The sequence below is a fragment of the Hyla sarda genome, chromosome 4, assembly GCF_029499605.1.
Source record: "Hyla sarda isolate aHylSar1 chromosome 4, aHylSar1.hap1, whole genome shotgun sequence".
NCBI lineage: Eukaryota > Metazoa > Chordata > Amphibia > Anura > Hylidae > Hyla > Hyla sarda.
This window is the reverse complement of record NC_079192.1, coordinates 416,159,227-416,183,857: the sequence shown is the minus strand read 5'-3', so window position 1 is coordinate 416,183,857 and position 24,631 is coordinate 416,159,227. Positions and strand designations below refer to the sequence as shown.

At 44.7% G+C, this 24,631-nt stretch overlaps 1 protein-coding gene across 1 annotated transcript in view; it reads left to right on the top strand.

Annotated features, from left to right (window-relative positions):
• Nucleotides 1-949: 949 nt before the first annotated feature.
• Nucleotides 950-24,631, top strand: part of KDM5A (lysine demethylase 5A) — a gene marked incomplete at its 5' end in the record, with an annotated part of 40,620 nt that continues 16,938 nt past the window's right edge. Inside the window, 11 exon segments of the mRNA XM_056517856.1 lie at nucleotides 950-1,144; nucleotides 1,227-1,408; nucleotides 2,501-2,625; nucleotides 6,976-7,126; nucleotides 7,386-7,503; nucleotides 11,547-11,902; nucleotides 17,063-17,201; nucleotides 17,280-17,459; nucleotides 20,527-20,679; nucleotides 21,247-21,798; nucleotides 21,908-22,051. Of these exon segments, the coding sequence (XP_056373831.1) occupies nucleotides 950-1,144; nucleotides 1,227-1,408; nucleotides 2,501-2,625; nucleotides 6,976-7,126; nucleotides 7,386-7,503; nucleotides 11,547-11,902; nucleotides 17,063-17,201; nucleotides 17,280-17,459; nucleotides 20,527-20,679; nucleotides 21,247-21,798; nucleotides 21,908-22,051 (2,295 nt within the window).

Below are 24,631 nucleotides of genomic sequence, written 5' to 3'. Positions count from 1 at the left end.
GGAGCACCGATAACACGAGATCAATGCTATGCTATGGCAGGCTGTAGTAATGGAGTACTGATAACACTGATCAATGCTATGCTATGGAAGGCTGTAGTAATGGAGTACTGATAACACTGATCAGTGCTAGGCTATGGCAGACTGAAGTAATGGAGCACCAATAACACTGATCAATGCTGTGCAATGGTAGGCTGAAGTAATGGAGCACCAATAGCAAGGATCAATGCTATGCGATGGAAGGCTGAAGTAATGGAGAACGGATAACACTGATCATTGCTGTGCTATGGCAGGCTGTAGTAATGGAGAACGGATAACACTGATCATTGCTGTGCTATGGCAGGCTGAAGTAATGGAGAACGGATAACACTGATCATTGCTGTGCTATGGCAGGCTGAAGTAATGGAGCACCAATAACAATGATCAATGCTATGCGATGGAAGGCTGAAGTAATGGAGAACGGATAACACTGATCATTCCTGTGCTATGGCAGGCTGTAGTAATGGAGAACGGATAACACTGATCATTCCTGTGCTATGGCAGGCTGTAGTAATGGAGCACCAATAACAATGATCAATGCTGTGCGATGGCATAGCATTGTTCAGTGCATGCAAGCGACAAAAACTAGTAAAAAAAAAATTGAAAAATAAAAAATGTGAACCCCTTTCCTAATAAAATTTGGAATCACCCCCCCCCTAAAATGTTTAAATAAAATAAAAAATTTTATATAAAATATGCCCTTCCTCTTATAAAAACTGAAAACACCCCTTTTTTCCCATAAAAAAAAAAATATATATATATATAGTATTACCAAGTATTGATAATTGGTATCGGCAAGTACTTAAAAAAAAGAAAAAAATTGTATCGATACTTGTACTCAGTCTTTAAAAAATGGTATTGGGATAATTCCTAATAATGCTATAATATGGCCCCCCCCCCTTTTTTTTTCCAGCTTCCTATGGGACGTCAGTGCGTCAATCATTACCGCAGACTGAGGCGGCACTGTGTGTTTTCTCACGAAGAACTTATCTTCAAAATGGCGGCGGACCCGGAGTGCTTGGATGTGGGGTTGGCAGCTTCGGTGTGTAAAGAGATGACGGTAATGATCGAGGAGGAGAGCAGGATACGGGAGAACGCAGTGCAGATGGTAAGGATCAGCGGCTTTGTGTTTATTTCGTCTTTATTTGTTGTTTTTGTCAGATCTAAGAGTTGTTGTTGTTGTGTCTCAGGGGATTCAGCAGTCAGAAGAGGAAGTCTTTGAGCTGGTCCCAGATGATGAGAGACAGTGCGCCTCCTGCAGGACAACCTGCTTCCTCTCCGCTCTCACCTGTAGTTGTAACTCTGATCGACTTGTGTGTCTGCACCATGTAGACGAGCTGTGTGCGTGTCCTGTACAGAACAAGTGTCTAAGGTGAGATGGTGACGCAGAACGTTCTCCCTCCTATAACCAGTAATACAGCCTATCCATTCACTAGAGATCAGCGGTGACATCACTGAGAATACAGCCTATCCATTCACTAGAGATCAGCGGTGACATCACTGAGAATACATCCTATCCATTCACTAGAGATCAGCGGTGACATCACTGAGAATACAGTCTATCCATTACTAGAGATCAGCGGTGACATCACTGAGAATACATCCTATCCATTCACTAGAGATCAGCGGTGACATCACTGAGAATACAGCCTATCCATTCACTAGAGATCAGCGGTGACATCACTGAGAATACAGTCTATCCATCACTAGAGATCAGCGGTGACATCACTGAGAATACAGTCTATCCATTACTAGAGATCAGCGGTGACATCACTGAGAATACATCCTATCCATCACTAGAGATCAGCGGTGACATCACTGAGAATACATTCTATCCATCACTAGAGATCAGCGGTGACATCACTGAAAATACAGCCTATCCATTCACTAGAGATCAGCGGTGACATCACTGAGAATACATCCTATCCATTCACTAGAGATCAGCGGTGACATCACTGAGAATACAGCCTATACATTCACTAGAGATCAGCGGTGACATCACTGAGAATACAGCCTATCCATTCACTAGAGATCAGCGGTGACATCACTGAGAATACAGTCTATCCATCACTAGAGATCAGCGGTGACATCACTGAGAATACAGCCTATCCATCACTAGAGATCAGCGGTGACATCACTGAGAATACAGCCTATCCATCACTAGAGATCAGCAGTGACATCACTGAGAATACAGTCTATCCATCACTAGAGATCAGCGGTTACATCACTGAGAATACAGCCTATCCATCACTAGAGATCAGCGGTGACATCACTGAGAATACAGCTTATCCATCACTAGAGATCAGCGGTGACATCACTGAGAATACAGCCTATCCATCACTAGAGATCAGCGGTGACATCACTGAGAATACAGCCTATCCATTCACTAGAGATCAGCGGTGACATCACTGAGAATACAGAGATCAGCAGCATATTTTAACACTTTCCTTCCTTTGATACCTAGGTACCGATACTCCCTTGAAGATTTCCCGGCCCTGCTGTACGGAGTGAAGTTACGCGCCCAATCCTACGATACGTGGGTCAGTCGAGTAACAGAAGCCCTGACAGCCAGCCTGAACCACAAAAAAGGTCAGTCTGCTATTTTATGCAGTGCACGCTGAGTGCCATCTTTTCTTTTTTTTTTTATATATATAGTTTCCTGTAGGAGTAGGATTTGTTTAGATGACTTTTTTTTCTTTTCTTCCAATTTTTATTTTATTTTAATTTATTACATTTTTTTAGATAGTTATTTATTAAGTAGTAAGAACATTGCTATAAAATAAATGGGAATCATGGACAATGCACTTTTCTCGGTCGCCTCATTGGGGACACAGAGACCATGGGTATATGCTGCTGCCACTAGGAGGCGCTGACACTAGGCAAAAAAAGAATTCGGTTCCTCCCAGCAGGATACACCCGCCCACAGGCACAGAGCTAATCAGTTTTAGCTTAGTGTCAGTAGGAGGCAGACACAGGTCAGGTGCTCTCTCCAGACCTGGTCTTATTTCTTAGTTTTTTTCCTAGTTTTAGTCTAAAGTTTAGTTTTTCTTTCCTTTTTTGGTTTTCTCCAGTGTGGGGGGACAGGAGCATGGCGCTGCCTGGTCTCCCCCCCCCCCCCCCCCACCTGCGAGCTAGGGGCACGGTGCATTGCTGGATGGGCAGTTAACCGCCCCCTTGCCAACAACAATCGCCTGTCGCTGTACCCTGGGTCGGGGTCCCCCATTTGCCCCTGTTTGCCAGGCTGGCTTAAGGCAGGTGGCCCTAACTGGTCGAAGACTTCGTGGGTGAGTATGCTCCCTGTGGGTCCACAATGGTTGTTTAGCTCCTGTTCCAGAGTGACCTTTTTTCTGTTTTATTTTTTGCGGGTTTTCCCTTGCACCTCATGGTCTCCTCGTTGGGGTATGTAGTTGCCGAAGGTTCGGTCTTTGGGACAGTAACCTGCTTTGCTCCCAAGGGGCTGCACAGTGGCTCTGTGGTAACGGTGTTGCCTTGCATCGCTGGGCTGGGATTTAGATCCCGCCAAGGACGACTTCTGCATAAATGTTCTCTGCAGGTTTGCACAGGGAGTGACATTAAGCCTGTTCCCTTCTCCACCGGCCACCCTTACCCCTTCCACTGCTCATGAAGGATGTGCCATCTGCCGCAGCTGCTATTTCGTTACTCCACTGTGCGTGAGAGTTCGCCGTTGTACAATGGACCCTCTACACCATCCATAGTGGTTGGGTCGTCTGCCGCAGCTGCTGTCCCGGTACTACCGCTGTGAGTGCGAGTTGCCCGATTATAAGTACCATGGATCCTCTACAGTCATCTGCCGCCAATGCTGTTCCGGTACTCCCACTAGGTGATTTGACCGATGTACCATGGACCCTCTACTCCATCCATAGAGGTCGGATCTTCTGCCGCAGCTACTATTTCAGTAGTCCACTATGAGTGAGAGTTGACTGCTGTATAATGGACCCTCTCCACCATCCATAGAGGTTGGGTCGTATGCCGCAGCTGCTATTCCGGTACTCCCTGTGAGTGAGAGTTGACTGTGTTCAAGGGCCCTCTACACCATCCTTAGAGGTTACGATGTCTGCCGCGTCCATGGTGGTAGTTTCGGTACCCTACTATCCGTCAGATTTGACCATTGTCCTTCCGCCCTCTGCCATGCCCTTTTAGTAGGTGCTATCTGTCACATCCGCGGCTGCAGTCCTGGTTCACCACGGCATGCGGGCGTTTCAGGAGGGTGCCCCTCCATGCACCCAGGTTTCCCCAACGTCCATGGGGCGTGCCTTCCACCACATTTGTGGCTGAATTCCGGACCCTGCTTCCGGTGGGAGACGGTCAACCGTTGTGTCCCTGCGGGTGCACTGGACCACCTATAGCAGCAGCATATGTGATGTCACATGGTTTGCGGTTGGGTCGGTTTTTAGTTCAAGGGATCTGGTGGTGACCTTGTGTATTCTCAGGGCGCTATCTGATATGGCACCCACCTTTTTTAACCCCCTGTTTCCTGCTGTAATCTTCTCAGCGCAGGGTCGCTGGTGGGGACCCCGCTCTGTCCAATACAGCCTTTTCTTCCCCCTCCTTTCGTGTGAGTTGTTTGCAGTGTCTCTGCCATTGCTGGGTACGGTCATGTCCAGAGTTCTAAGTCTGGCCCGTCCGGGGTTTACATTCCCCACCCAGGGGACAAAATAGCTCATTGGATAGAGAACTGGTCTCGTACACCAGGGGGTGCGAGTTCAGTCCTTTCTGAGGCTGCATTGACTATCATACATTCTGGATCTTTAACAGGGGAGGTGCTTTAGTGGGCTCTGTAAGACTTCTGCTCCGACTACTCTCTCCGTCTCATCTTTCCTTCTATGGACAGGTGGTATTAGTGGTCCAACTACGCACTGTGTTTACCTCCTATGGGATGCCTAGCGTTGACGCCCCCTTGGTGTTGGGGTGGAGTTTCTTAGGTTTCCGCTATTTCACTGGTGGTCCTTGCATTCTCCTTCTTTTCTAGAGGGAGTGCTGTCGGTCTTCTATACTTCCTCCTGCGACTGCCTCAGCCATCTCGTTTAACCCTTCCGCTACTGGCTTGGGTGTAGCTTAGTGGGTGTCTTTAATCGAGATTCAGCCTTCGTGTTCCCTTTCCTTCTGGGGGGTCGTATGACCCTTGTATGGCGCCTGCTCTTGCCTTGCAGCATTTGACCTCCGACCTCCCTGTGCCGGAATGGTCTCTATTTCATTCATGCCCTCGATCTCCCCCTTCTCTTGGTGGGGTTCTGCTAGATATGGCTTTGTTGCGGCTGTCGCCGTCCTGGTTTCACAGGGGCACTTGTTGCTCCTCCTTGACATGGGTTCCTCTGTTTCCCTGGGCAGCGGCTCCAGTGTTCTGGAGGGCTGGGCTCTGCTCCTTCCCTCCAGTCTATTTAGGGTCTCTGGGTTAGGGGCTGGGTTGCCCAGTCTAGGTGTTTCGTGTGTCTCCACGTGCGTGGTCCCCTTTGTGGCATGTTATTTCCCCCTTCGTTGCTGTGCGGAGTACTCTTGTGTTCTCCTCCACCACGTTTTGAGCTGAGTGGCCTAGGATTGCCGTTTTCAGTTTAATCCTCTCGGTTCGGGTGTTCGGCGGGTGCTACTTGCCCTAGCCTTCTTTCTGGCCGTTTTCTTCAGGTGTTCGGGACTGTACATGAGTTTTGCTTCTCCTCCGTCCCATTGTAGCGGCTCTGGTATCCGCCTTCTGAGCCTTACCTTCTTGCTGAGCGTGCTCAGCTGTTTTTCTATTGTTCTCCCTCCTCAACCTCTGTTCTACGGTTGAGTTGGCCTTCGGCAGGGCTCTCCCTTCATGCCTCCCCGGCATGTTTCTCATTTGGAAGTGGCATTTCCTCGCCATATTTGTCTTGCTTTGCCGAATCTCTGCATTTGAGCTTCTCTTATCTCTCTCTTCCATGTTTCGACCAACCCTCTGTGGCTCGTTCCTCAGGGGTATTTTCTGCTCTCCTGCCAGGACAGGTTTGACCCAGCAGGCCTCCGAGGCGACCATTGTTGTCTATTTGGTCGGCTGTCTGACCCCATTGCCGTCCCCCATCCCTGGTTTTATAATTACCTGTTGCCGGGGTCGGGTCCGCGCTGCTTCTGGCTCCGGTGTGGCGTCTCCTGCGTCGTTGCTATGCGCTGCGCAATGACGAGTGATGTCGCGTTGAAGACGTCATTCGTCATTGCGCCTCGCAGCGACGCAGGAAACGCCACACCGGAGCCAGAAGCAGCGCGGACCCGACCACGGCAACAGGTTATTATAAAACCGGGGATGGGGGACGGCAATGGGGCAGCAGCGCCGATAGCCAGGGGGAGAGAAGCGGCGGAAGCAGGGCTCTAGACCCCAGGAAAGGCAGGGGGAGAGAAGCGGGCCTTTCCTGGGGGCTTCTGCGGGGTAAGAAAAACCGGGGATAGGTGAGGCAATGGGGCAGCGGCGCCGGCAGTCTCTGGACCCCAGGATAGGCAGGGGCAGAGAATCGGGCAGTGACGGCAGGTCTCTGGACTTGCAAATGCCGCTGCAGTTCATTGATTTAAACCGCCCAAATTTAAATAATTGAACTGCAGCGGCTTATCGAAGTATAACACGCAGATAGACTTTAGGCTAAAAAATTTTGCTTCGATAAATACGGTAGTTATCTTATTTAGCTATTTATTTATTTTATTTAGCTATTTTATTTAGTTATGTTATTTAGCTATTTTATTTAGTTATGTTATTTAGCTATTTAGTTATTTTATTTAGCAATTTATTTTATTTAGTTATTTTATTTAGCTAGTTTAGTTATTTTATTTTATTTAGCTAGTTAGTTATTTTATTTAGTTATCTTATTTAGCTATGTATGTTATTTAGCTATTTAGCTATTTTATTTAGCTATTTTATTTAGTTATTTTATTTAGTTATTTTATTTATTTTGCATTTTATTCTGATCTCCTCTGTAGACATCATTGAGCTGAAGGTGATGTTGGAGGATGCAGAGGACAGGAAGTTCCCGGAGAACGAACTTTACCGTAAGCTGAGAGACTCCATAAAGGAGGCGGAGACCTGCGCGTCGGTAGCTCAGCTTCTTCTTGCCAAGAAGCAGAAACACAGGTGAGATTATTCCTTTCCATCTCGAGTCCTGTATATATGGGAATGGTAGCGGAGGAGAAGCCCTGGGGGGTCCTAATAGGGCCTGTTCTAGAGCTGTGGTCTGGAAACTTGTGGCTGTTTCAAAACTACAACTCCCAGCATGCTGGGAGTTATAGTTCTACAACAGCCACAGGTTGCATGTCACCATTGCTTTTTTTTCCCCTTTTACTATTGTTTTTTATATGTATATTACTACCTTTTTTTATATGTTTTTTCATAGTAAGCTGAGCCAAGACTCTGGGAAGACTCGCACTAAGCTCACTATGGAAGAACTCAAAGCCTTCGTCCAGCAGCTGTTCAGCCTGCCCTGCATCATCACACAGGCCCGGCAGGTTAAGGTAAGGTCAATGTATTTAGAAAGTATTCATACTTTTATTTTTTTTTTATTTTTTTTTACTTTTGTCATGTTTTGTTGCTTCTTGTGCTAAAATAAATTAACAATTAAATGCAAGTACTTATAAATAAAAAATGTAATATAAATAAATACATCATGTGTCAAGTATTTTGTTGCTCTTGTGCTAAAATAAATAAATAAATGCAAGTACATATAAATAAATATAATTAAATAAATACATATAAAATAAATCTAGGTTAATTCATATAAATAAATACATCAAGTATCATCATGTATCAAGTATTTTGTTGCTCCTTGTGCTAAAATAAATTAATAAATAGATGCAAGTACATATATATATATATATATATATATATATATATATATACAAATTAAATATAAATAAATATAATTAAATATAAAATGCATCATGTGTCATCATGTATCAAGTATTTTGTTGTTCTTTGTGCTAAAATAAATTAATAATGAAATAAATGCAAGTACATATAAATATTATAAATAAATACATATAAAGATAAACAAATATAAAAATATACATAAAAAATATAAATAAATACATATCAATTTCAATAAATAAAAAAAAAATTAAATTTAAAATACATCGAGTATCATGTATGATCATGTCAAGTATTTGGTTGCTCTTTGTGCTAAAATAAATTTAATAATGAAATAAATGCAAGTACATATAAATAAATATTATAAATAAATACATATAAAGATAAATAAATCTAAAAATATCAATAAAGAAATATAAATCAATACATGTAAATAAATCTAAAAATATAATTAAATAAATGTAAAATACATCGAGTATCATGTATGATCATGTATCAAGTATTTTGTTGCTCTTTGTGCTAAAATAAATTAATAATGAAAGAAATGCAAGTACATATAAATAAATATTATAAATTAATACATCAAGTATCATTATGTATCAAGTATTGTGTTGCTCCTTGTGATAAAATAAATAAATAATGAAATTAATGCAAGTACATATAAATAAATAATTAAATATAAATATATAAATACAAATAAATACATCAAGTATCATTATGTTTCAAGTATTGTGTTGCTCCTTGGGATAAAATAAATTTAATAATGAAATAAATGCAAGTACATATAAATTAATGTTATAAATAAATACATATAAAGATAAATATAAAAACATTATTAAATATAATATACATCAAGTATCATGTATGATCATGTACCAAGTATTGTGTTGCTCTTTGTGCTAAAATAAATTAATATTGAAATAAATGCAAGTACATATACCGTATTTTTCGCCCTATAGGACGCACCGGCGTATAAGACGCACCCAATTTATAGGTGCAAAATCTAAAAAAATAAAGATTTTGTACTCAATAGTGGTCTTCAACCTGCGCACCTCCAGATGTTGCAAAACTACAACTCCCAGCATGCCCGGACAGCCAACGGCTGTCCGGGCATGCTGGGAGTTGTAGTTTTGCAACATCAGGAGGTCCGCAGATTGAAGACCACTGCATTGGAGGTAATACTCGCGTGTCCCCGCCGCTCCGGACCCGTCACCGCTGCCCTGGATGTCGCTCCATCGCTGTCGCCGTGTCCCCGTCGCTCTGGAACGTCTCTGCTGACGGCCGGGTATCCTCACTCTCCGTCGCCGCCATCACGTCGTTACGCACGCCGACGCACGTACGCAATGACGTGATGACGAGGAAGGAGAGCGCCGGCCATACAGGGGATCCCTGAACGGAGAAGACAGTGAGGAGGCAGGTAAGGTCCCTCCCGGTGTCCTGTAAGCACTAACCCAGCTATTCAGTCGGGCTGTTCGGAACGCCGCGGGGAAATCACTGAACAGCCGGGTTAGTGTCACTTTCCCTTCAGACGCGGCGGTCAGCTTTGATCGCTGCGTCTGAAGGGTTAATACAGGGCATCACCGCGATCGGTGATGTCCTGAATTAGCTGCAGGTCCCGGCCATTGATGGCCGCAGGGACCGCCGCGATAGGGGTGTATTCGCCGTATAAGACGCACCGACTTTTTCCCCCCAGTTTTGGGGAAGAAAAAGTGCGTCTTATAGGGCGAAAAATACGGTAAATAAATATTATAAATTAATACATCAAGTATTGTGTTGCTCCTTGTGATAAAATAAATAATAATGAAATAAATGCAAGTACATATAAATATTATAAATAAATACATATAAAGATAAACAAATATAAAAATATACATAAAAAATATAAATAAATACATATCAATTTCAATAAATAAAAAAAAAATTAAATTTAAAATACATCGAGTATCATGTATGATCATGTCAAGTATTTGGTTGCTCTTTGTGCTAAAATAAATTTAATAATGAAATAAATGCAAGTACATATAAATAAATATTATAAATAAATACATATAAAGATAAATAAATCTAAAAATATCAATAAAGAAATATAAATCAATACATGTAAATAAATCTAAAAATATAATTAAATAAATGTAAAATACATCGAGTATCATGTATGATCATGTATCAAGTATTTTGTTGCTCTTTGTGCTAAAATAAATTAATAATGAAAGAAATGCAAGTACATATAAATAAATATTATAAATTAATACATCAAGTATCATTATGTATCAAGTATTGTGTTGCTCCTTGTGATAAAATAAATAAATAATGAAATTAATGCAAGTACATATAAATAAATAATTAAATATAAATATATAAATACAAATAAATACATCAAGTATCATTATGTTTCAAGTATTGTGTTGCTCCTTGGGATAAAATAAATTTAATAATGAAATAAATGCAAGTACATATAAATTAATGTTATAAATAAATACATATAAAGATAAATATAAAAACATTATTAAATATAATATACATCAAGTATCATGTATGATCATGTACCAAGTATTGTGTTGCTCTTTGTGCTAAAATAAATTAATATTGAAATAAATGCAAGTACATATACCGTATTTTTCGCCCTATAGGACGCACCGGCGTATAAGACGCACCCAATTTATAGGTGCAAAATCTAAAAAAATAAAGATTTTGTACTCAATAGTGGTCTTCAACCTGCGCACCTCCAGATGTTGCAAAACTACAACTCCCAGCATGCCCGGACAGCCAACGGCTGTCCGGGCATCCTGGGAGTTGTAGTTTTGCAACATCAGGAGGTCCGCAGATTGAAGACCACTGCATTGGAGGTAATACTCGCGTGTCCCCGCCGCTCCGGACCCGTCACCGCTGCCCTGGATGTCGCTCCATCGCTGTCGCCGTGTCCCCGTCGCTCTGGAACGTCTCTGCTGACGGCCGGGTATCCTCACTCTCCGTCGCCGCCATCACGTCGTTACGCACGCCGACGCACGTACGCAATGACGTGATGACGAGGAAGGAGAGCGCCGGCCATACAGGGGATCCCTGAACGGAGAAGACAGTGAGGAGGCAGGTAAGGTCCCTCCCGGTGTCCTGTAAGCACTAACCCAGCTATTCAGTCGGGCTGTTCGGAACGCCGCGGGGAAATCACTGAACAGCCGGGTTAGTGTCACTTTCCCTTCAGACGCGGCGGTCAGCTTTGATCGCTGCGTCTGAAGGGTTAATACAGGGCATCACCGCGATCGGTGATGTCCTGAATTAGCTGCAGGTCCCGGCCATTGATGGCCGCAGGGACCGCCGCGATAGGGGTGTATTCGCCGTATAAGACGCACCGACTTTTTCCCCCCAGTTTTGGGGAAGAAAAAGTGCGTCTTATAGGGCGAAAAATACGGTAAATAAATATTATAAATTAATACATCAAGTATTGTGTTGCTCCTTGTGATAAAATAAATAATAATGAAATAAATGCAAGTACATATAAATAAATAATTATATATAAATACATATAAATATATATAAATACATATAAATATACATAAATACATATAAATATACATAAATACATATAAATAAATATAAAAATAAATATAAATAAATAAATCAAGTATTATATATAATGATGTATTATGTATTTCTTTATGATAGCTAGGTTTACATATGTGTTTTTTCTCCCTAGAATCTGCTGGATGACGTGGAGGAGTTTCATGAGCGTGCACAGGAGGCAATGTCTGATGAGATTCCAGACTCCGGTAAGCTCCAAGCTCTTATAGATATGGGATCCAACCTGTACGTGGAGCTCCCCGAGTTACCTCGATTGAAACAAGAGCTGCTGCAGGCGCGGTGGCTGGACGAGGTGCGCCAGACGCTTTCTGACCCCCATAAGGTCACCTTGGACGTGATGAAGAAGTTGATAGATTCGGGTGTGGGCCTGGCTCCCCATCATGCCGTAGAGAAAGCAATGGCTGATCTGCAGGAACTGCTGACGGTGTCCGAGAGGTGGGAAGAGAAAGCCAAAGTCTGTCTGCAAGCCAGGTAAGTGGTGGAATGTGCTGCATCCTGGAGAGATACAATGCAGGGGTGCGTGTCTGTACAATGTGACACCAAAAATATTAACAAATACTAATGCAATCGTTCCTGGGGGGGGGTGGGGATGATCTGAATCGGCTGCATTCACTGCCTATTCATCAGGGTATGTTCACACAGGATGGAAGTCGAATTGACACGCTTTTTAAAATCTGCGCCAAAATCCCTGTGCAGGGCACCATTTTCCCGCTTCACGCCTTATACAACAATTTGTTACAAGATGGCGCTTCTCGCTCTGCCTTCACAACAGCCGTCTCCATCGCCCATAGAATTACGTCACACAGCGTCGCAAGCTGAAGACGGCTGCTTTAGGGGCGGGGCAAAACTGCAGAGTGATATGCACCAGGAGCGGGGAAAACGGCGCCCCCTGTTTGGGTATTTAGGTGCCGATTCATATGTCTTCAAGACACTAGAGGAGTAAGGGTTTTGTCTTCACCCTATTTCTTTGGGAAAAATGTGCTACAAATCTTCAATATACATCCACAAAAAAAATCAGTCTTAAAATTTTATCTGCAAGAGTACAATGTGCTGCAGAATTTATTACACACATCACCTTCATAAAATCTGCAGCGTATTCGTCATGTGTGAACATATTCTCAACAAGCCATATAGACTAGACAAGGCAGGGGGTCTGGATCTTATTTGCAGGAAACAGGCTGTCCTAAATAAGAAGAGTTTAAGGGGTTGTGCAGCAAAACGAACTTATCCCCTATCCACAGGATAGGGGGATAAGTAGCTGATCGCAAGGTGGTCCGACCATTGGGACCCTCTGCAATCTCTGAAATGGGACCCTGGCTATAGGTGAGGAGCATGGGTGATAGACGGCACACGATCTATTCATTTCTATGGGAGCTCCGGTAATGCCTGAGTGCACTTATAGAAATAAATGGAGCACGTGCTGTCCCATTGTGGGGTCCCATTGTGGAGATCCAGGGGGTCCGACTGCTCAGGTGCTCTACAATCTCCACAACAGGACCTCTGCTCTCCTGTGCATAGAGGATACGTTAGTTTTTGCTGCACATACCCCTTTAACCCATTGTTTCCCAACCAGTGTGCCTCCAGCTGCTGCAAAACTACATGCCCGGACAGCCTCCAGCAGGGAGGGAAAAACCTTTCAGTGGAGGAAATCTGTAGGGAAACCATGGCTGAAGGATTGTCCTTCAATTGGACTTAGAGCAGTGTTTCCCAACCAGTATGCCTCCAGCTGTTGAAAAAACCACAACCCCCAGCATGCCCGGACATCCAATGGCTGTCCGGGCATTCTGGGAGTTGTAGTTTTGCAACAGCTGGAGGCACACTGGTTGGAAACACTGTCTTAACCTACTGTTTTTTTCAGCATGCCATAAAGTAAGAATTAGTGCATAAATAACTTTGTAACATAATACAGTCAAATCTCCCTTAGAGGACACCTCCCAATAGAGGACAGTTTAATTCCCCAGCAGACTTAAGTCCCATAAGACTTAATGTGTTTGCACCCTCCGAATAAAGAACTTTCTCTGTAAAGGTCGTGGACACACGTGAAAGGGGAAAAAACACTCCCAATGGGGGACAGAACACTAATAGGGAACAAAACACTCCCAATAGGGGACAACACACTCCCAATAGGGGACAATTTACTCCCAATAGGGGACAACACACTCCCAATAGGGGACAAAACACTCCCTATAGGGGACAAAACACTCCCAATAGAGGACAAAACACTCCCAATAGAGGACAACACACTCCCAATAGGGGACAACACACTCCCAATAGGGGACAAAACACTCCCAATAGAGGACAAAACACTCCCAATAGGGGACAACACACTCCCAATAGGGGACAACACACTCCCAATAGAGGACAACACACTCCCAATAGGGGACAACACACTCCCAATAGGGGACAACACACTCCCAATAGGGGACAAAACACTCCCAATAGGGGACAAAACACTCCCAATAGGGGACAAAACACTCCCAATAGAGGACAAAACACTCCCAATAGAGGACAACACACTCCCAATAGGGGACAACACACTCCCAATAGGGGACAAAACACTCCCAATAGGGGACAAAACACTCCCAATAGAGGACAAAACACTCCCAATAGAGGACAAAACACTCCCAATAGAGGACAAAACACTCCCAATAGGGGGACAACACACTCCCAATAGGGGGACAACACACTCCCAATAGGGGACAAAACACTCCCAATAGGGGGACAACACACTCCCAATAGGGGGACAACACACTCCCAATAGGGGGACAACACACTCCCAATAGGGGGACACAACACTCCCAATAGGGGACACAACACTCCCAATAGCGGACAAAACACTCCCAATAGCGGACAAAACACTCCCAATAGGGGACAAAACACTCCCAATAGGGGACAAAACACTCCCAATAGAGGACAAAACACTCCCAATAGGGGACAAAACACTCCCAATAGGGGACAAAACACTCCCAATAGAGGACAAAACACTCCCAATAGAGGACAAAACACTCCCAATAGGGGGACAACACACTCCCAATAGGGGGACAACACACTCCCAATAGGGGGACAACACACTCCCAATAGGGGGACAACACACTCCCAATAGGGGGACAACACACTCCCAATAGGGGGACAACACACTCCCAATAGGGGGACAACACACTCCCAATAGGGGGACAACACACTCCCAATAGGGGGACAACACACTCCCAATAGGGGGACAACACACTCCCAATAGGGGACACAACACTCCCAATAGGGGACAAAACACTCCCAATAGGGGACAAAACACTCCCAATAGGGGACAAAACACTCCCAATAGAGGACAAAACACTTCCAATAGGGGACAAAACACTCCCAATAGGGGACAAAACACTCCCAATAGGGGACAAAACACTCCCAATAGGGGACAAAACACTCCCAATAGAGGACAAAACACTCCCAATAGAGGACAAAACACTCCCAATAGAGGACAAAACACTCCCAATAGGGGACAAAACACTCCCAATAGGGGACAAAACACTCCCAATAGGGGACAAAACACTCCCAATAGGGGGACAACACACTCCCAATAGGGGGACAACACACTCCCAAGAGAGGACAAAACACTCCCAATAGGGGGACAACACACTCCCAATAGGGGGACAACACACTCCCAATAGGGGGACACAACACTCCCAATAGGGGACACAACACTCCCAATAGGGGACACAACACTCCCAATAGGGGACAAAACACTCCCAATAGAGGGGACAACACACTCCCAATAGGGGACAACACACTCCCAATAGGGGACAAAACACTCCCAATAGGGGACAAAACACTCCCAATAGAGGACAAAACACTCCCAATAGGGGGACAACACACTCCCAATAGGGGGACAACACACTCCCAATAGGGGACAAAACACTCCCAATAGGGGGACAACACACTCCCAATAGGGGGACAACACACTCCCAATAGGGGGACAACACACTCCCAATAGGGGGACACAACACTCCCAATAGGGGACACAACACTCCCAATAGCGGACAAAACACTCCCAATAGCGGACAAAACACTCCCAATAGGGGACAAAACACTCCCAATAGGGGACAAAACACTCCCAATAGAGGACAAAACACTCCCAATAGGGGACAAAACACTCCCAATAGGGGACAAAACACTCCCAATAGAGGACAAAACACTCCCAATAGAGGACAAAACACTCCCAATAGGGGGACAACACACTCCCAATAGGGGGACAACACACTCCCAATAGGGGGACAACACACTCCCAATAGGGGGACAACACACTCCCAATAGGGGGACAACACACTCCCAATAGGGGGACAACACACTCCCAATAGGGGGACAACACACTCCCAATAGGGGGACAACACACTCCCAATAGGGGACACAACACTCCCAATAGGGGACAAAACACTCCCAATAGGGGACAAAACACTCCCAATAGGGGACAAAACACTCCCAATAGAGGACAAAACACTTCCAATAGGGGACAAAACACTCCCAATAGGGGACAAAACACTCCCAATAGGGGACAAAACACTCCCAATAGGGGACAAAACACTCCCAATAGGGGACAAAACACTCCCAATAGAGGACAAAACACTCCCAATAGAGGACAAAACACTCCCAATAGGGGACAAAACACTCCCAATAGGGGACAAAACACTCCCAATAGGGGACAAAACACTCCCAATAGGGGGACAACACACTCCCAATAGGGGGACAACACACTCCCAAGAGAGGACAAAACACTCCCAATAGGGGGACAACACACTCCCAATAGGGGGACAACACACTCCCAATAGGGGGACACAACACTCCCAATAGGGGACACAACACTCCCAATAGGGGACACAACACTCCCAATAGGGGACAAAACACTCCCAATAGGGGACAAAACACTCCCAATAGGGGACAAAACACTCCCAATAGGGGACAAAACACTCCCAATAGGGGACAAAACACTCCCAATAGGGGACAAAACACTCCCAATAGAGGGGACAAAACACTCCCAATAGAGGGGACAAAACACTCCCAATAGAGGGGACAAAACACTCCCAATAGAGGGGACAAAACACTCCCAATAGGGGGACAAAACACTCTCAATAGTGGACAAAACACTCCCAATAGGGGACAAAACACTCCCAATAGGAGACAAAACACTCCCAATAGAGGACAAAACACTCCCAATAGAGGACAAAACACTCCCAATAGAGGACAAAACACTCCCAATAGAGGACAAAACACTCCCAATAGGAGACAAAACACTCCCAATAGAGGGGACAACACACTCCCAATAGAGGGGACAAAACACTCCCAATAGAGGACAAAACACTCCCAATAGAGGACAAAACACTCCCAATAGGGGACAAAACACTCCCAATAGAGGACAAAACACTCCCAATAGAGGACAAAACACTCCCAATGGAGGACAAACCACTCCCAATAGGGGACAAAACACTCCCAATTTTTCAGATTTTTCAACCTTTTTCCCCAATAGGGGACAGTTTTGGGCCAGAATAGGAGACATCTCTGACTAGCGGCCACTTTTTTATTCCCCGTTAGTGTGCGCTATTAATAGATTCTACTGTATAAAGCATTGACCTCTTGTGACCCTCCTAGGCCGCAGCACAGTGTGCCCAGTCTTGAAAGCATCCTGGCGGAGGCGAAGAACATCCAGGCGTATCTGCCCAACGTGTTGGCGCTGAAGGAAGCTCTGCAGAGAGCCAAGGACTGGACCGCAAAAGTTGAAGCCATTCAGGTAACTCCGCACCCCGTGTGACCTTTTGCCTCTACTGTAACTATTATGCTTGACATATTGCTCTTTGTCCCGTTGCAGAATGGCAGTCACTATGCATACCTGGAGCACCTGGAGTGCTTGCTGAGCAAGGGCCGACCGATCCCAGTGCGACTAGACGCCCTCCCGCAGCTGGAGTCTCAGGTAGCGGCGGCACGAGCCTGGAGGGAGCGCACCGGCAGGACTTTCCTAAAGAAGAACTCCAGCTACACGTTACTACAGGTGGGAGAATTTCCGTATGCGATTGTACCTGGTTCCCCTCAATTGTAGGCTTAGAGCAGTGGTCTCCAACCTGCGGACCTCCAGATGTTGCAAAACTACAACTCCCAGCATGCCCGGACAGCCGTTGGCTGTCCGGGCATGCTGGGAGTTGTAGTTTTGCAACATCTGGAGGTCCGCAGGTTGGAGACCACTGGCTTAGAGTTATTGGGAATTTCTCATCTCGGCTTGGTGTTCTCTATCCATAAGATACGGGATAACAAGCTGATTGGTGGTGGTTAGAGATGAGCGAACTTACAGTAAATTCGATTCGTCACAAACTTCTCGGCTCGGCAGTTGATGACTTTTCCTGTGTAAATTAGTTCAGCTTTCCGGTGCTCGGGTGGGCTGGAAAAGGTGGATACATTCCTAGGAAAGAGTCTCCTAGGACTGTATCCACCTTTTCCAGCCCATCGGAGCACCTGAAAGCTGAACTAAAGCATCAACTGCCGAGCCGAGAAGTTCGTGACGTATCGAATTTACTGTAAGTTCGCTCATCTTTAGTGGTGGTCCAACCGTGCTGGGACCCCCGCCAATCCTGAGAATGGGAACATTAGAGATACCATGTTTTTTTTTTTTTTTTTTTTTATTTATTTTTTATTTATTTATTTTTTTATAAAATGGGAATAGGGGGTGATTATTTTTTATTTATTTATTTATTGGAGGAGGGGCTTATTCACATTTATTAAAACTTTTTTTTCTTTTTTAATTTATATATTTTTGTTTTTTTTTAGTTCGCACAGGGGACTGTTTTATAGCAATTAAATGATTAAAGAAGTATTTCAGTATATAAAAACTTATCCCCTATCCTAAGGATAGGGGATAAGTGTCAGATCGCAGTGGGTCGCGCCACTGGGACCCCTCCGCCATCTCTCTTATGAGGCCCTGGCAGTTTGCCGAAAGCAGCCAGGAAGCCTCGGCCGAAACCCCCCCCCCCCCCCTCCATGTATCTCTATGGGATTCATGGAGGGGGGCGTGTTGGCCGCCGCTGCGTGCGGGGTTCGGCACTGCCGGAGCGATCGGACCCCCGCAATCTATGACTTATCCCCTACCCTTTGGATAGGGGAGAAGTTATTTTTCACTGCACTACTCATTTAATCATATGATTCAAGGAGTATTTCGGTATATAAAAACTTATCCCCTATCTTAAGAATAGGGGATAAGTGTCAGATCGCGGGGGGTCGGACCACTGGGAACCTCCCAACGATCTCCCTTAAGGGGCCCCTACAGTCTTCAGGAAGGGGGCTTGTTCGACCACCGCAGGAAGTGGACGCTGTCACGCCCCCGAAGCGCTGCATTCGGCGATCTCCGACTCTGCCATAACGCTGCATTGATGGGGCTTCCCGTTTGCCGCTTCGTGCAGTGGTCGACACGCATTGTTTGGCTGGAGAGCCGGGCCCCATACGGGAGATCGCGGGGGGTCCCAGTGGTCGTACCCCTGCACTACCGTCACGCCCCCTCCCATAGACTTGCATTGAGGGGGCATGGCTTTGACGTCACGAGCCTCCGGTGCTGCACTCTTCACTGGCGGGACCCCGCGATCAGACATCTTATACCCTATCCAAAGGTGCCCCCTATCCATGTGATGTATAGGGGTGGAGTACCCCTTTAACCCCTTAAGGAGTCAGCGTTTTTGCATTTTTTGCATTTTCATTTTTTCCTCATCACCTTCTAAAAATCATAACGCTTTCAATTTTGCAAATAAAATTCCATATGATGGCTTATTTTTTTGCTCCACCAATTCTACTTTGCAGTGACATCAGTCATTTTACCAAAAAATCCACGGCGAAACAGAGAAAAAATTAATTGTGCGATAAAATTGAAGAAAAAACACAATTTTGTAACTTTTGGGGGCTTCCGTTTCTACGTAGTACATTTTTCGGTACACGTGACACCTTATCTTTATTCTGTAGGTCCATACAGTTAAAATGATCCCCTACTTATATAGGTTTGATTTTGTGGCACTTCTGGAAAAAATCATAACTACATGCAGGAAAATGTATACGTTAAAAAATTTGCATTTTCTGACCCCTATAACTTTTTTGTTTTTCCGCATTTTTTTGCGCCGTGATCTGAAGTTTTTAGCGGTACCATTTTTGTATTGATCAGACCTTTTGATCGCATTTTACTCATTTTTTTCATGATATAAAAAGTTACCTAAAATACACAATTTTGGACTTTGGAATTTTTTGGCGCGTACGCCATTGACCGTGCGGTTTAATTAATGATATATTTTTATAATTCGGACATTTCCGCGGCGATACCACAAATGTTTATGTTTATTTTCTTTATGGGAAAAAGGAGGTGATTCAAACTTTTGTTAGGAAAGAGGTACTCCGGCGCTTAGACATCTTATCCCCTGTCCAAAGAATAGGGGATAAGATGCCTGATCGCGGGGCCCCCGCCGCTGGGGACCCCCGTGATCTTGCACGCCGCACCCCGTTAGAATCAGTCCCCGGAGGGTGTTCACTCCGGGTCTGATTACTGTCGATCACGGGGACGGAGCATTGTGATGTCACGGCTCCGCCCCCGCATGACGTCACGCTCCACCCCCTCAATGCAAGCCTATGGGAGGGGGCGTCCCCTTTGGATAGGGGATAAGATGTCTAAGCGCTGGAGTACCCCTTTAAATGACCTTTATTAACTTTTTTTTCACTTTTTTTTGCAATGTTATAGCTCCCATAGGGGGCAATAAAACTGAACACACTGATCTTTTACACTGATCAATGCAAGGCTATTGCCGGGAAGCTGCCGAGAAGCTTTTACCTTCATTTTAAACACGGCCAACAACTTTGATCGCCGCATCTAAAGGGTTAAAAGCGAGTGGCACAACGATCGGTGCCGCAAGCTATTGGCCCAGGGTCCCAGCTATCATTAGCCGCCGGGACCGACCCGGTATGATGCGGGGTCGCGGCGTGACCCCCCCGTTATATACCGGGCGCAGGGCGTACAGGTACGCCCTGCGTCCTTAAGAGGTTAAGGTACCATGGATTGTGGTCATGACTAAATTCCCTTCTCTTGTCCTGTGCAGGTGCTCAGCCCACGTAGTGATATCGGGGTTTATGGGAGCGGCCGTAATAAGAGGAAGAAAGCGAAGGAGCTGCTGGAGGAGAAAGACCTGGATCTGGACTCTATGAGCGAACTAGAAGAGTCACAGGAGGAGCCGCGGGACACCGCCTCCGTGGTAATGGAGTCTGGATATATACCGTATGGAACTGTATAGAAAACCGTATGCATTAAATTAACATTGTAAACTGTATGTCAAACGCATCATCCGGTTTAGTCCGTTTTGCGTCTTATACGTTTTTCCGTTTTTTTTTACCCTAAACCTTATATGTTTTGTTTTTTTTTTTAAACATGGAAGAACCATACAGAACTGAATGTGCGTACGGTTCCATCCGGTTTCACCATATGGTTTTTGACTTTGCAGTTTTTTTCTTGGAATTTCAAGTGAAACTTTATTAATAATGGAATGAAAAGTAAAAAACTTATGTTTTTTTTCTTAAAAAACAGATGCAACCGTACATCATTTTTCAAAGCGTATATGGTTTTTAATCGTATACAGGTTAGAATTTGTACACACGTTTTAATACAATTTAGTCCGGTTTTGAGGAATCCGTTTTTCATCAAAAACCTGATACGGGAACTGTATTACAAAAACGTGGTGTGCATGCAGCCTTAGTGTCGTCATGACGTCACATGATACGACGAGCCTCCATCGTAACCCTTGTTATCTTCCCTTCCCACTTAGGTTGCATTATTTAAGGATTTGGAGCACAAAGAGGTGGATTCGATGCGTTCACTGCGGTCAGCCAATCTGGCCAAGATGGCGATGGTGGATCGCATTGAGGAAGTTCGGTTCTGTATCTGCCGCAAAGCTGCCAGCGGCTTTATGTTACAGTGTGAGCTTTGTAAGGACTGGTTCCACAGTACGTGCGTGCCCCTGCCCAAAACCAGCAACCAGAAAAAGGGCACAAGTTGGCAGTCAAAGGACGTGAAGTTCCTGTGCACACAGTGCATGCGATCCCGGCGGCCGCGGCTGGAGACTATCCTCTCCCTGCTGGTGTCTCTGCAGAAACTACCGGTGCGGCTGCCCGAGGGCGAAGCTTTACAGTGCTTGACGGAGCGGGCAATGAGCTGGCAGGACCGGGCACGGCAGGCGCTGGCCACGGAAGAACTGTCCTGTGCCCTGGCCAAGCTCTCTGTGCTGAGTCAGCGTATGGTGGAGCAAGCTGCACGGGAGAAGACGGAGAAGATCATCAGTGCGGAACTACAGAAAGCGGCAGCGAACCCTGACCTGCAGGTGGGCACCATTACAACCAGCCTTGTACCATCTGTAGGGTCTCCGGGGGGAGGTTACCAATCAGTATTTTCTCTAATATTGTCCATGTGACACCATCTTGGTCTTGTAGGGTCATCTGCCCATATTCCAGCAGGGTTCCTTCAGTCGGGGGATATCCAGTGTGGCCTCTTCTCCACAGCCACCTCTAGACTATTACGATGAGGAGACCGACTCCGATGAGGATATCCGAGAGACTTACGGTTATGATGTCAAGGTAGGAAGGATTATGGGTAATGTTAACCCCTTAAGGACTCAGGGTTTTTTCGTTTTTGCACTTTCGTTTTTTCCTCCTTACTTTTTAAAAATCATAACCCTTTAAATTTTCCACCTAAAAATCCATATTATGGCTTATTTTTTGCGTCATCAATTCTACTTTGCAGTGACATTAGTCATTTTACCCAAAAATTCACAACGAAACGGGAAAAAAATCATTGTGCGACAAAATCGAAGAAAAAAACGCCATTTTGTAACTTTCGGGGGCTTCCCTTTCTACGCAGTACATATTTCGGTAAAAATGACACCTTATCATTATTGTGTAGGTCCATATGGTTAAAATGATCCCCTACTTATATAGGTTTGATTTTGTCGCACTTCTGGAAAAAATCATAACTACGTGCAGGAAAATGTATACGTTTAAAAATGTCCTTTTCTGATCCCTATAACTTTTTTATTTTTCCACGTACAGGGCGATATGAGGGCTCATTTTTTGCGCTGTGATCTGAAGTTTTTATCGGTATGATTTTTGTTTTGATCGGACTTTTTGATCACTTTTTATTCATTTTTTAATGGTATAAAAAGTGACCAAAATACGCTTTTTTGGACATTGGAATTTTTTTGCGCGTACGCCATTGACCGTGCGGTTTACTTAACAATATATGTTTATTTTTATTTACACTGTTTTTTATTTTTTTTATGGGAAAAGGGGGGTGATTCAAACTTTTATTAGGGAAGGGGTTAAATGACCTTTATTAACACTTTTTTTAAACTTTTTTTTTGCAGTGTTATAGGTCCCATAGGGACCTATAACACTGCACACACTGATCATTGTTATCCCATAGGGACCTATAACACTGCACACACTGATCTCTTATACTGATCATTATTATCCCATAGGGACCTATAACACTGCACACACTGATCTCTTATACTGATCATTGTTATCCCATAGGGACCTATAACACTGCACACACATCTCTTATACTGATCATTGTTATCCCATAGGGACCTATAACACTGCACACACTGATCTCTTATACTGATCATTGTTATCTCATAGGGACCTATAACACTGCACACACTGATCTCTTATACTGATCATTGTTATCCCATAGGGACCTATAACACTGCACACACTGATCTCTTATACTGATCATTGTTATCCCATAGGGACCTATAACACTGCACACACTGATCTCTTATACTGATCATTGTTATCCCATAGGGACCTATAACACTGCACACACTGAGCTCTCATCCTGATCACAGGCGTGTATTAACACGCCTGTGATCAGCGTTATCGGCGCTTGACTGCTCCTGCCTGGCTCTCAGGCACGGAGCAGTCATTCGTCGATCGGACACCGAGGTGGCAGGTAAGAGCCCTCCCGGTGTCCTGCAAGCTGTTCGGGACGCCGCGATTTCACTGCGGCGGTCCCGAACAGCCCGATTGACTAGCCGGGAAACTTCTAAAGGGTTAATACCGCACATCGCCGCGATCGGCGATGTGTGGTATTAGCCGCGGGTCCCGGCAGTTGATGAGCGCCGGGACCGACCCCGCTTCATATCGCGGGAGCCGGCGCAGGATGTAAATATACGTCCTGCGTCGTTAAAGGGGTACTCCCGTGGAAACTTTTTTTTTTTTTTAACAAATCAGTTTTTATTGATTTTATCACATAACATTCAAGTAACCCAGACAGTATCACAGATTACAAACAGCGTTACATAACCTGCCTTCATCTTGTGCATGTAATCGTATACGACGCGAGATATACCTTCAATGAAGTCTAATACACGAAGGCAAAAGGCTATAAAATATAACGAAAACACAATATAAAATAAAGATTAATAAAACATACAATGTTTCATCTAAGTCGGGTCGAAATAGAGTAAACATAGGACTTACACAATACAGTGGTCCCTCAAGTTACAATATTAATTGGTTCCGGGACGACCATTGTATGTTGAGACCATTGTATGTTGAGACCAGAACTCTATGGAAACCTGGTAAGTGGTTCTAAAGGCACCAAAATGTCATCCAAAAATAGGAAAAAAGTGAGGATTAAAGGAAAATAAGTAGATAAATAATATAGATAAAGCAAATCCTTATATATAAAAGTAATAAAGATCTGCTGGGAGCTGTAAATCACTATCTATGTTAGTGTTTCCCAAGCAGGGAGCCCCCAGCTGTTGCAACACTACAACTCCCAGCATGCCCGGACAGCCAAAGGCTGTCCGGGCATGCTGGGAGTTGTAGTTTTGCAACAGCTGGGGCCACCCTGCTTGGGAAACACTGGTCTATGTAGAGGACAGGAGCTTCTTCAGGGTCCTGTAAGTAAAAAAGTAATGGAGTCGCCCTCACCTGGTGTCCGAAGGAGCAGCTAACCCTGGTACAGGTAAAGAGTACAGAACATGTAATACCTCCCTGTACTGTAGGGGGCGCTACCAGACACCAGTCAGTGCATACGCTTCAGTAATAAAGGAGTATTACCAGTGAAATGTCCATTCTGATTGGTCGGTTCTTCCAGCCATCGACATGTTTCATAGATCTGGACTGTCCGTACATTGTATGTTGAGTCTG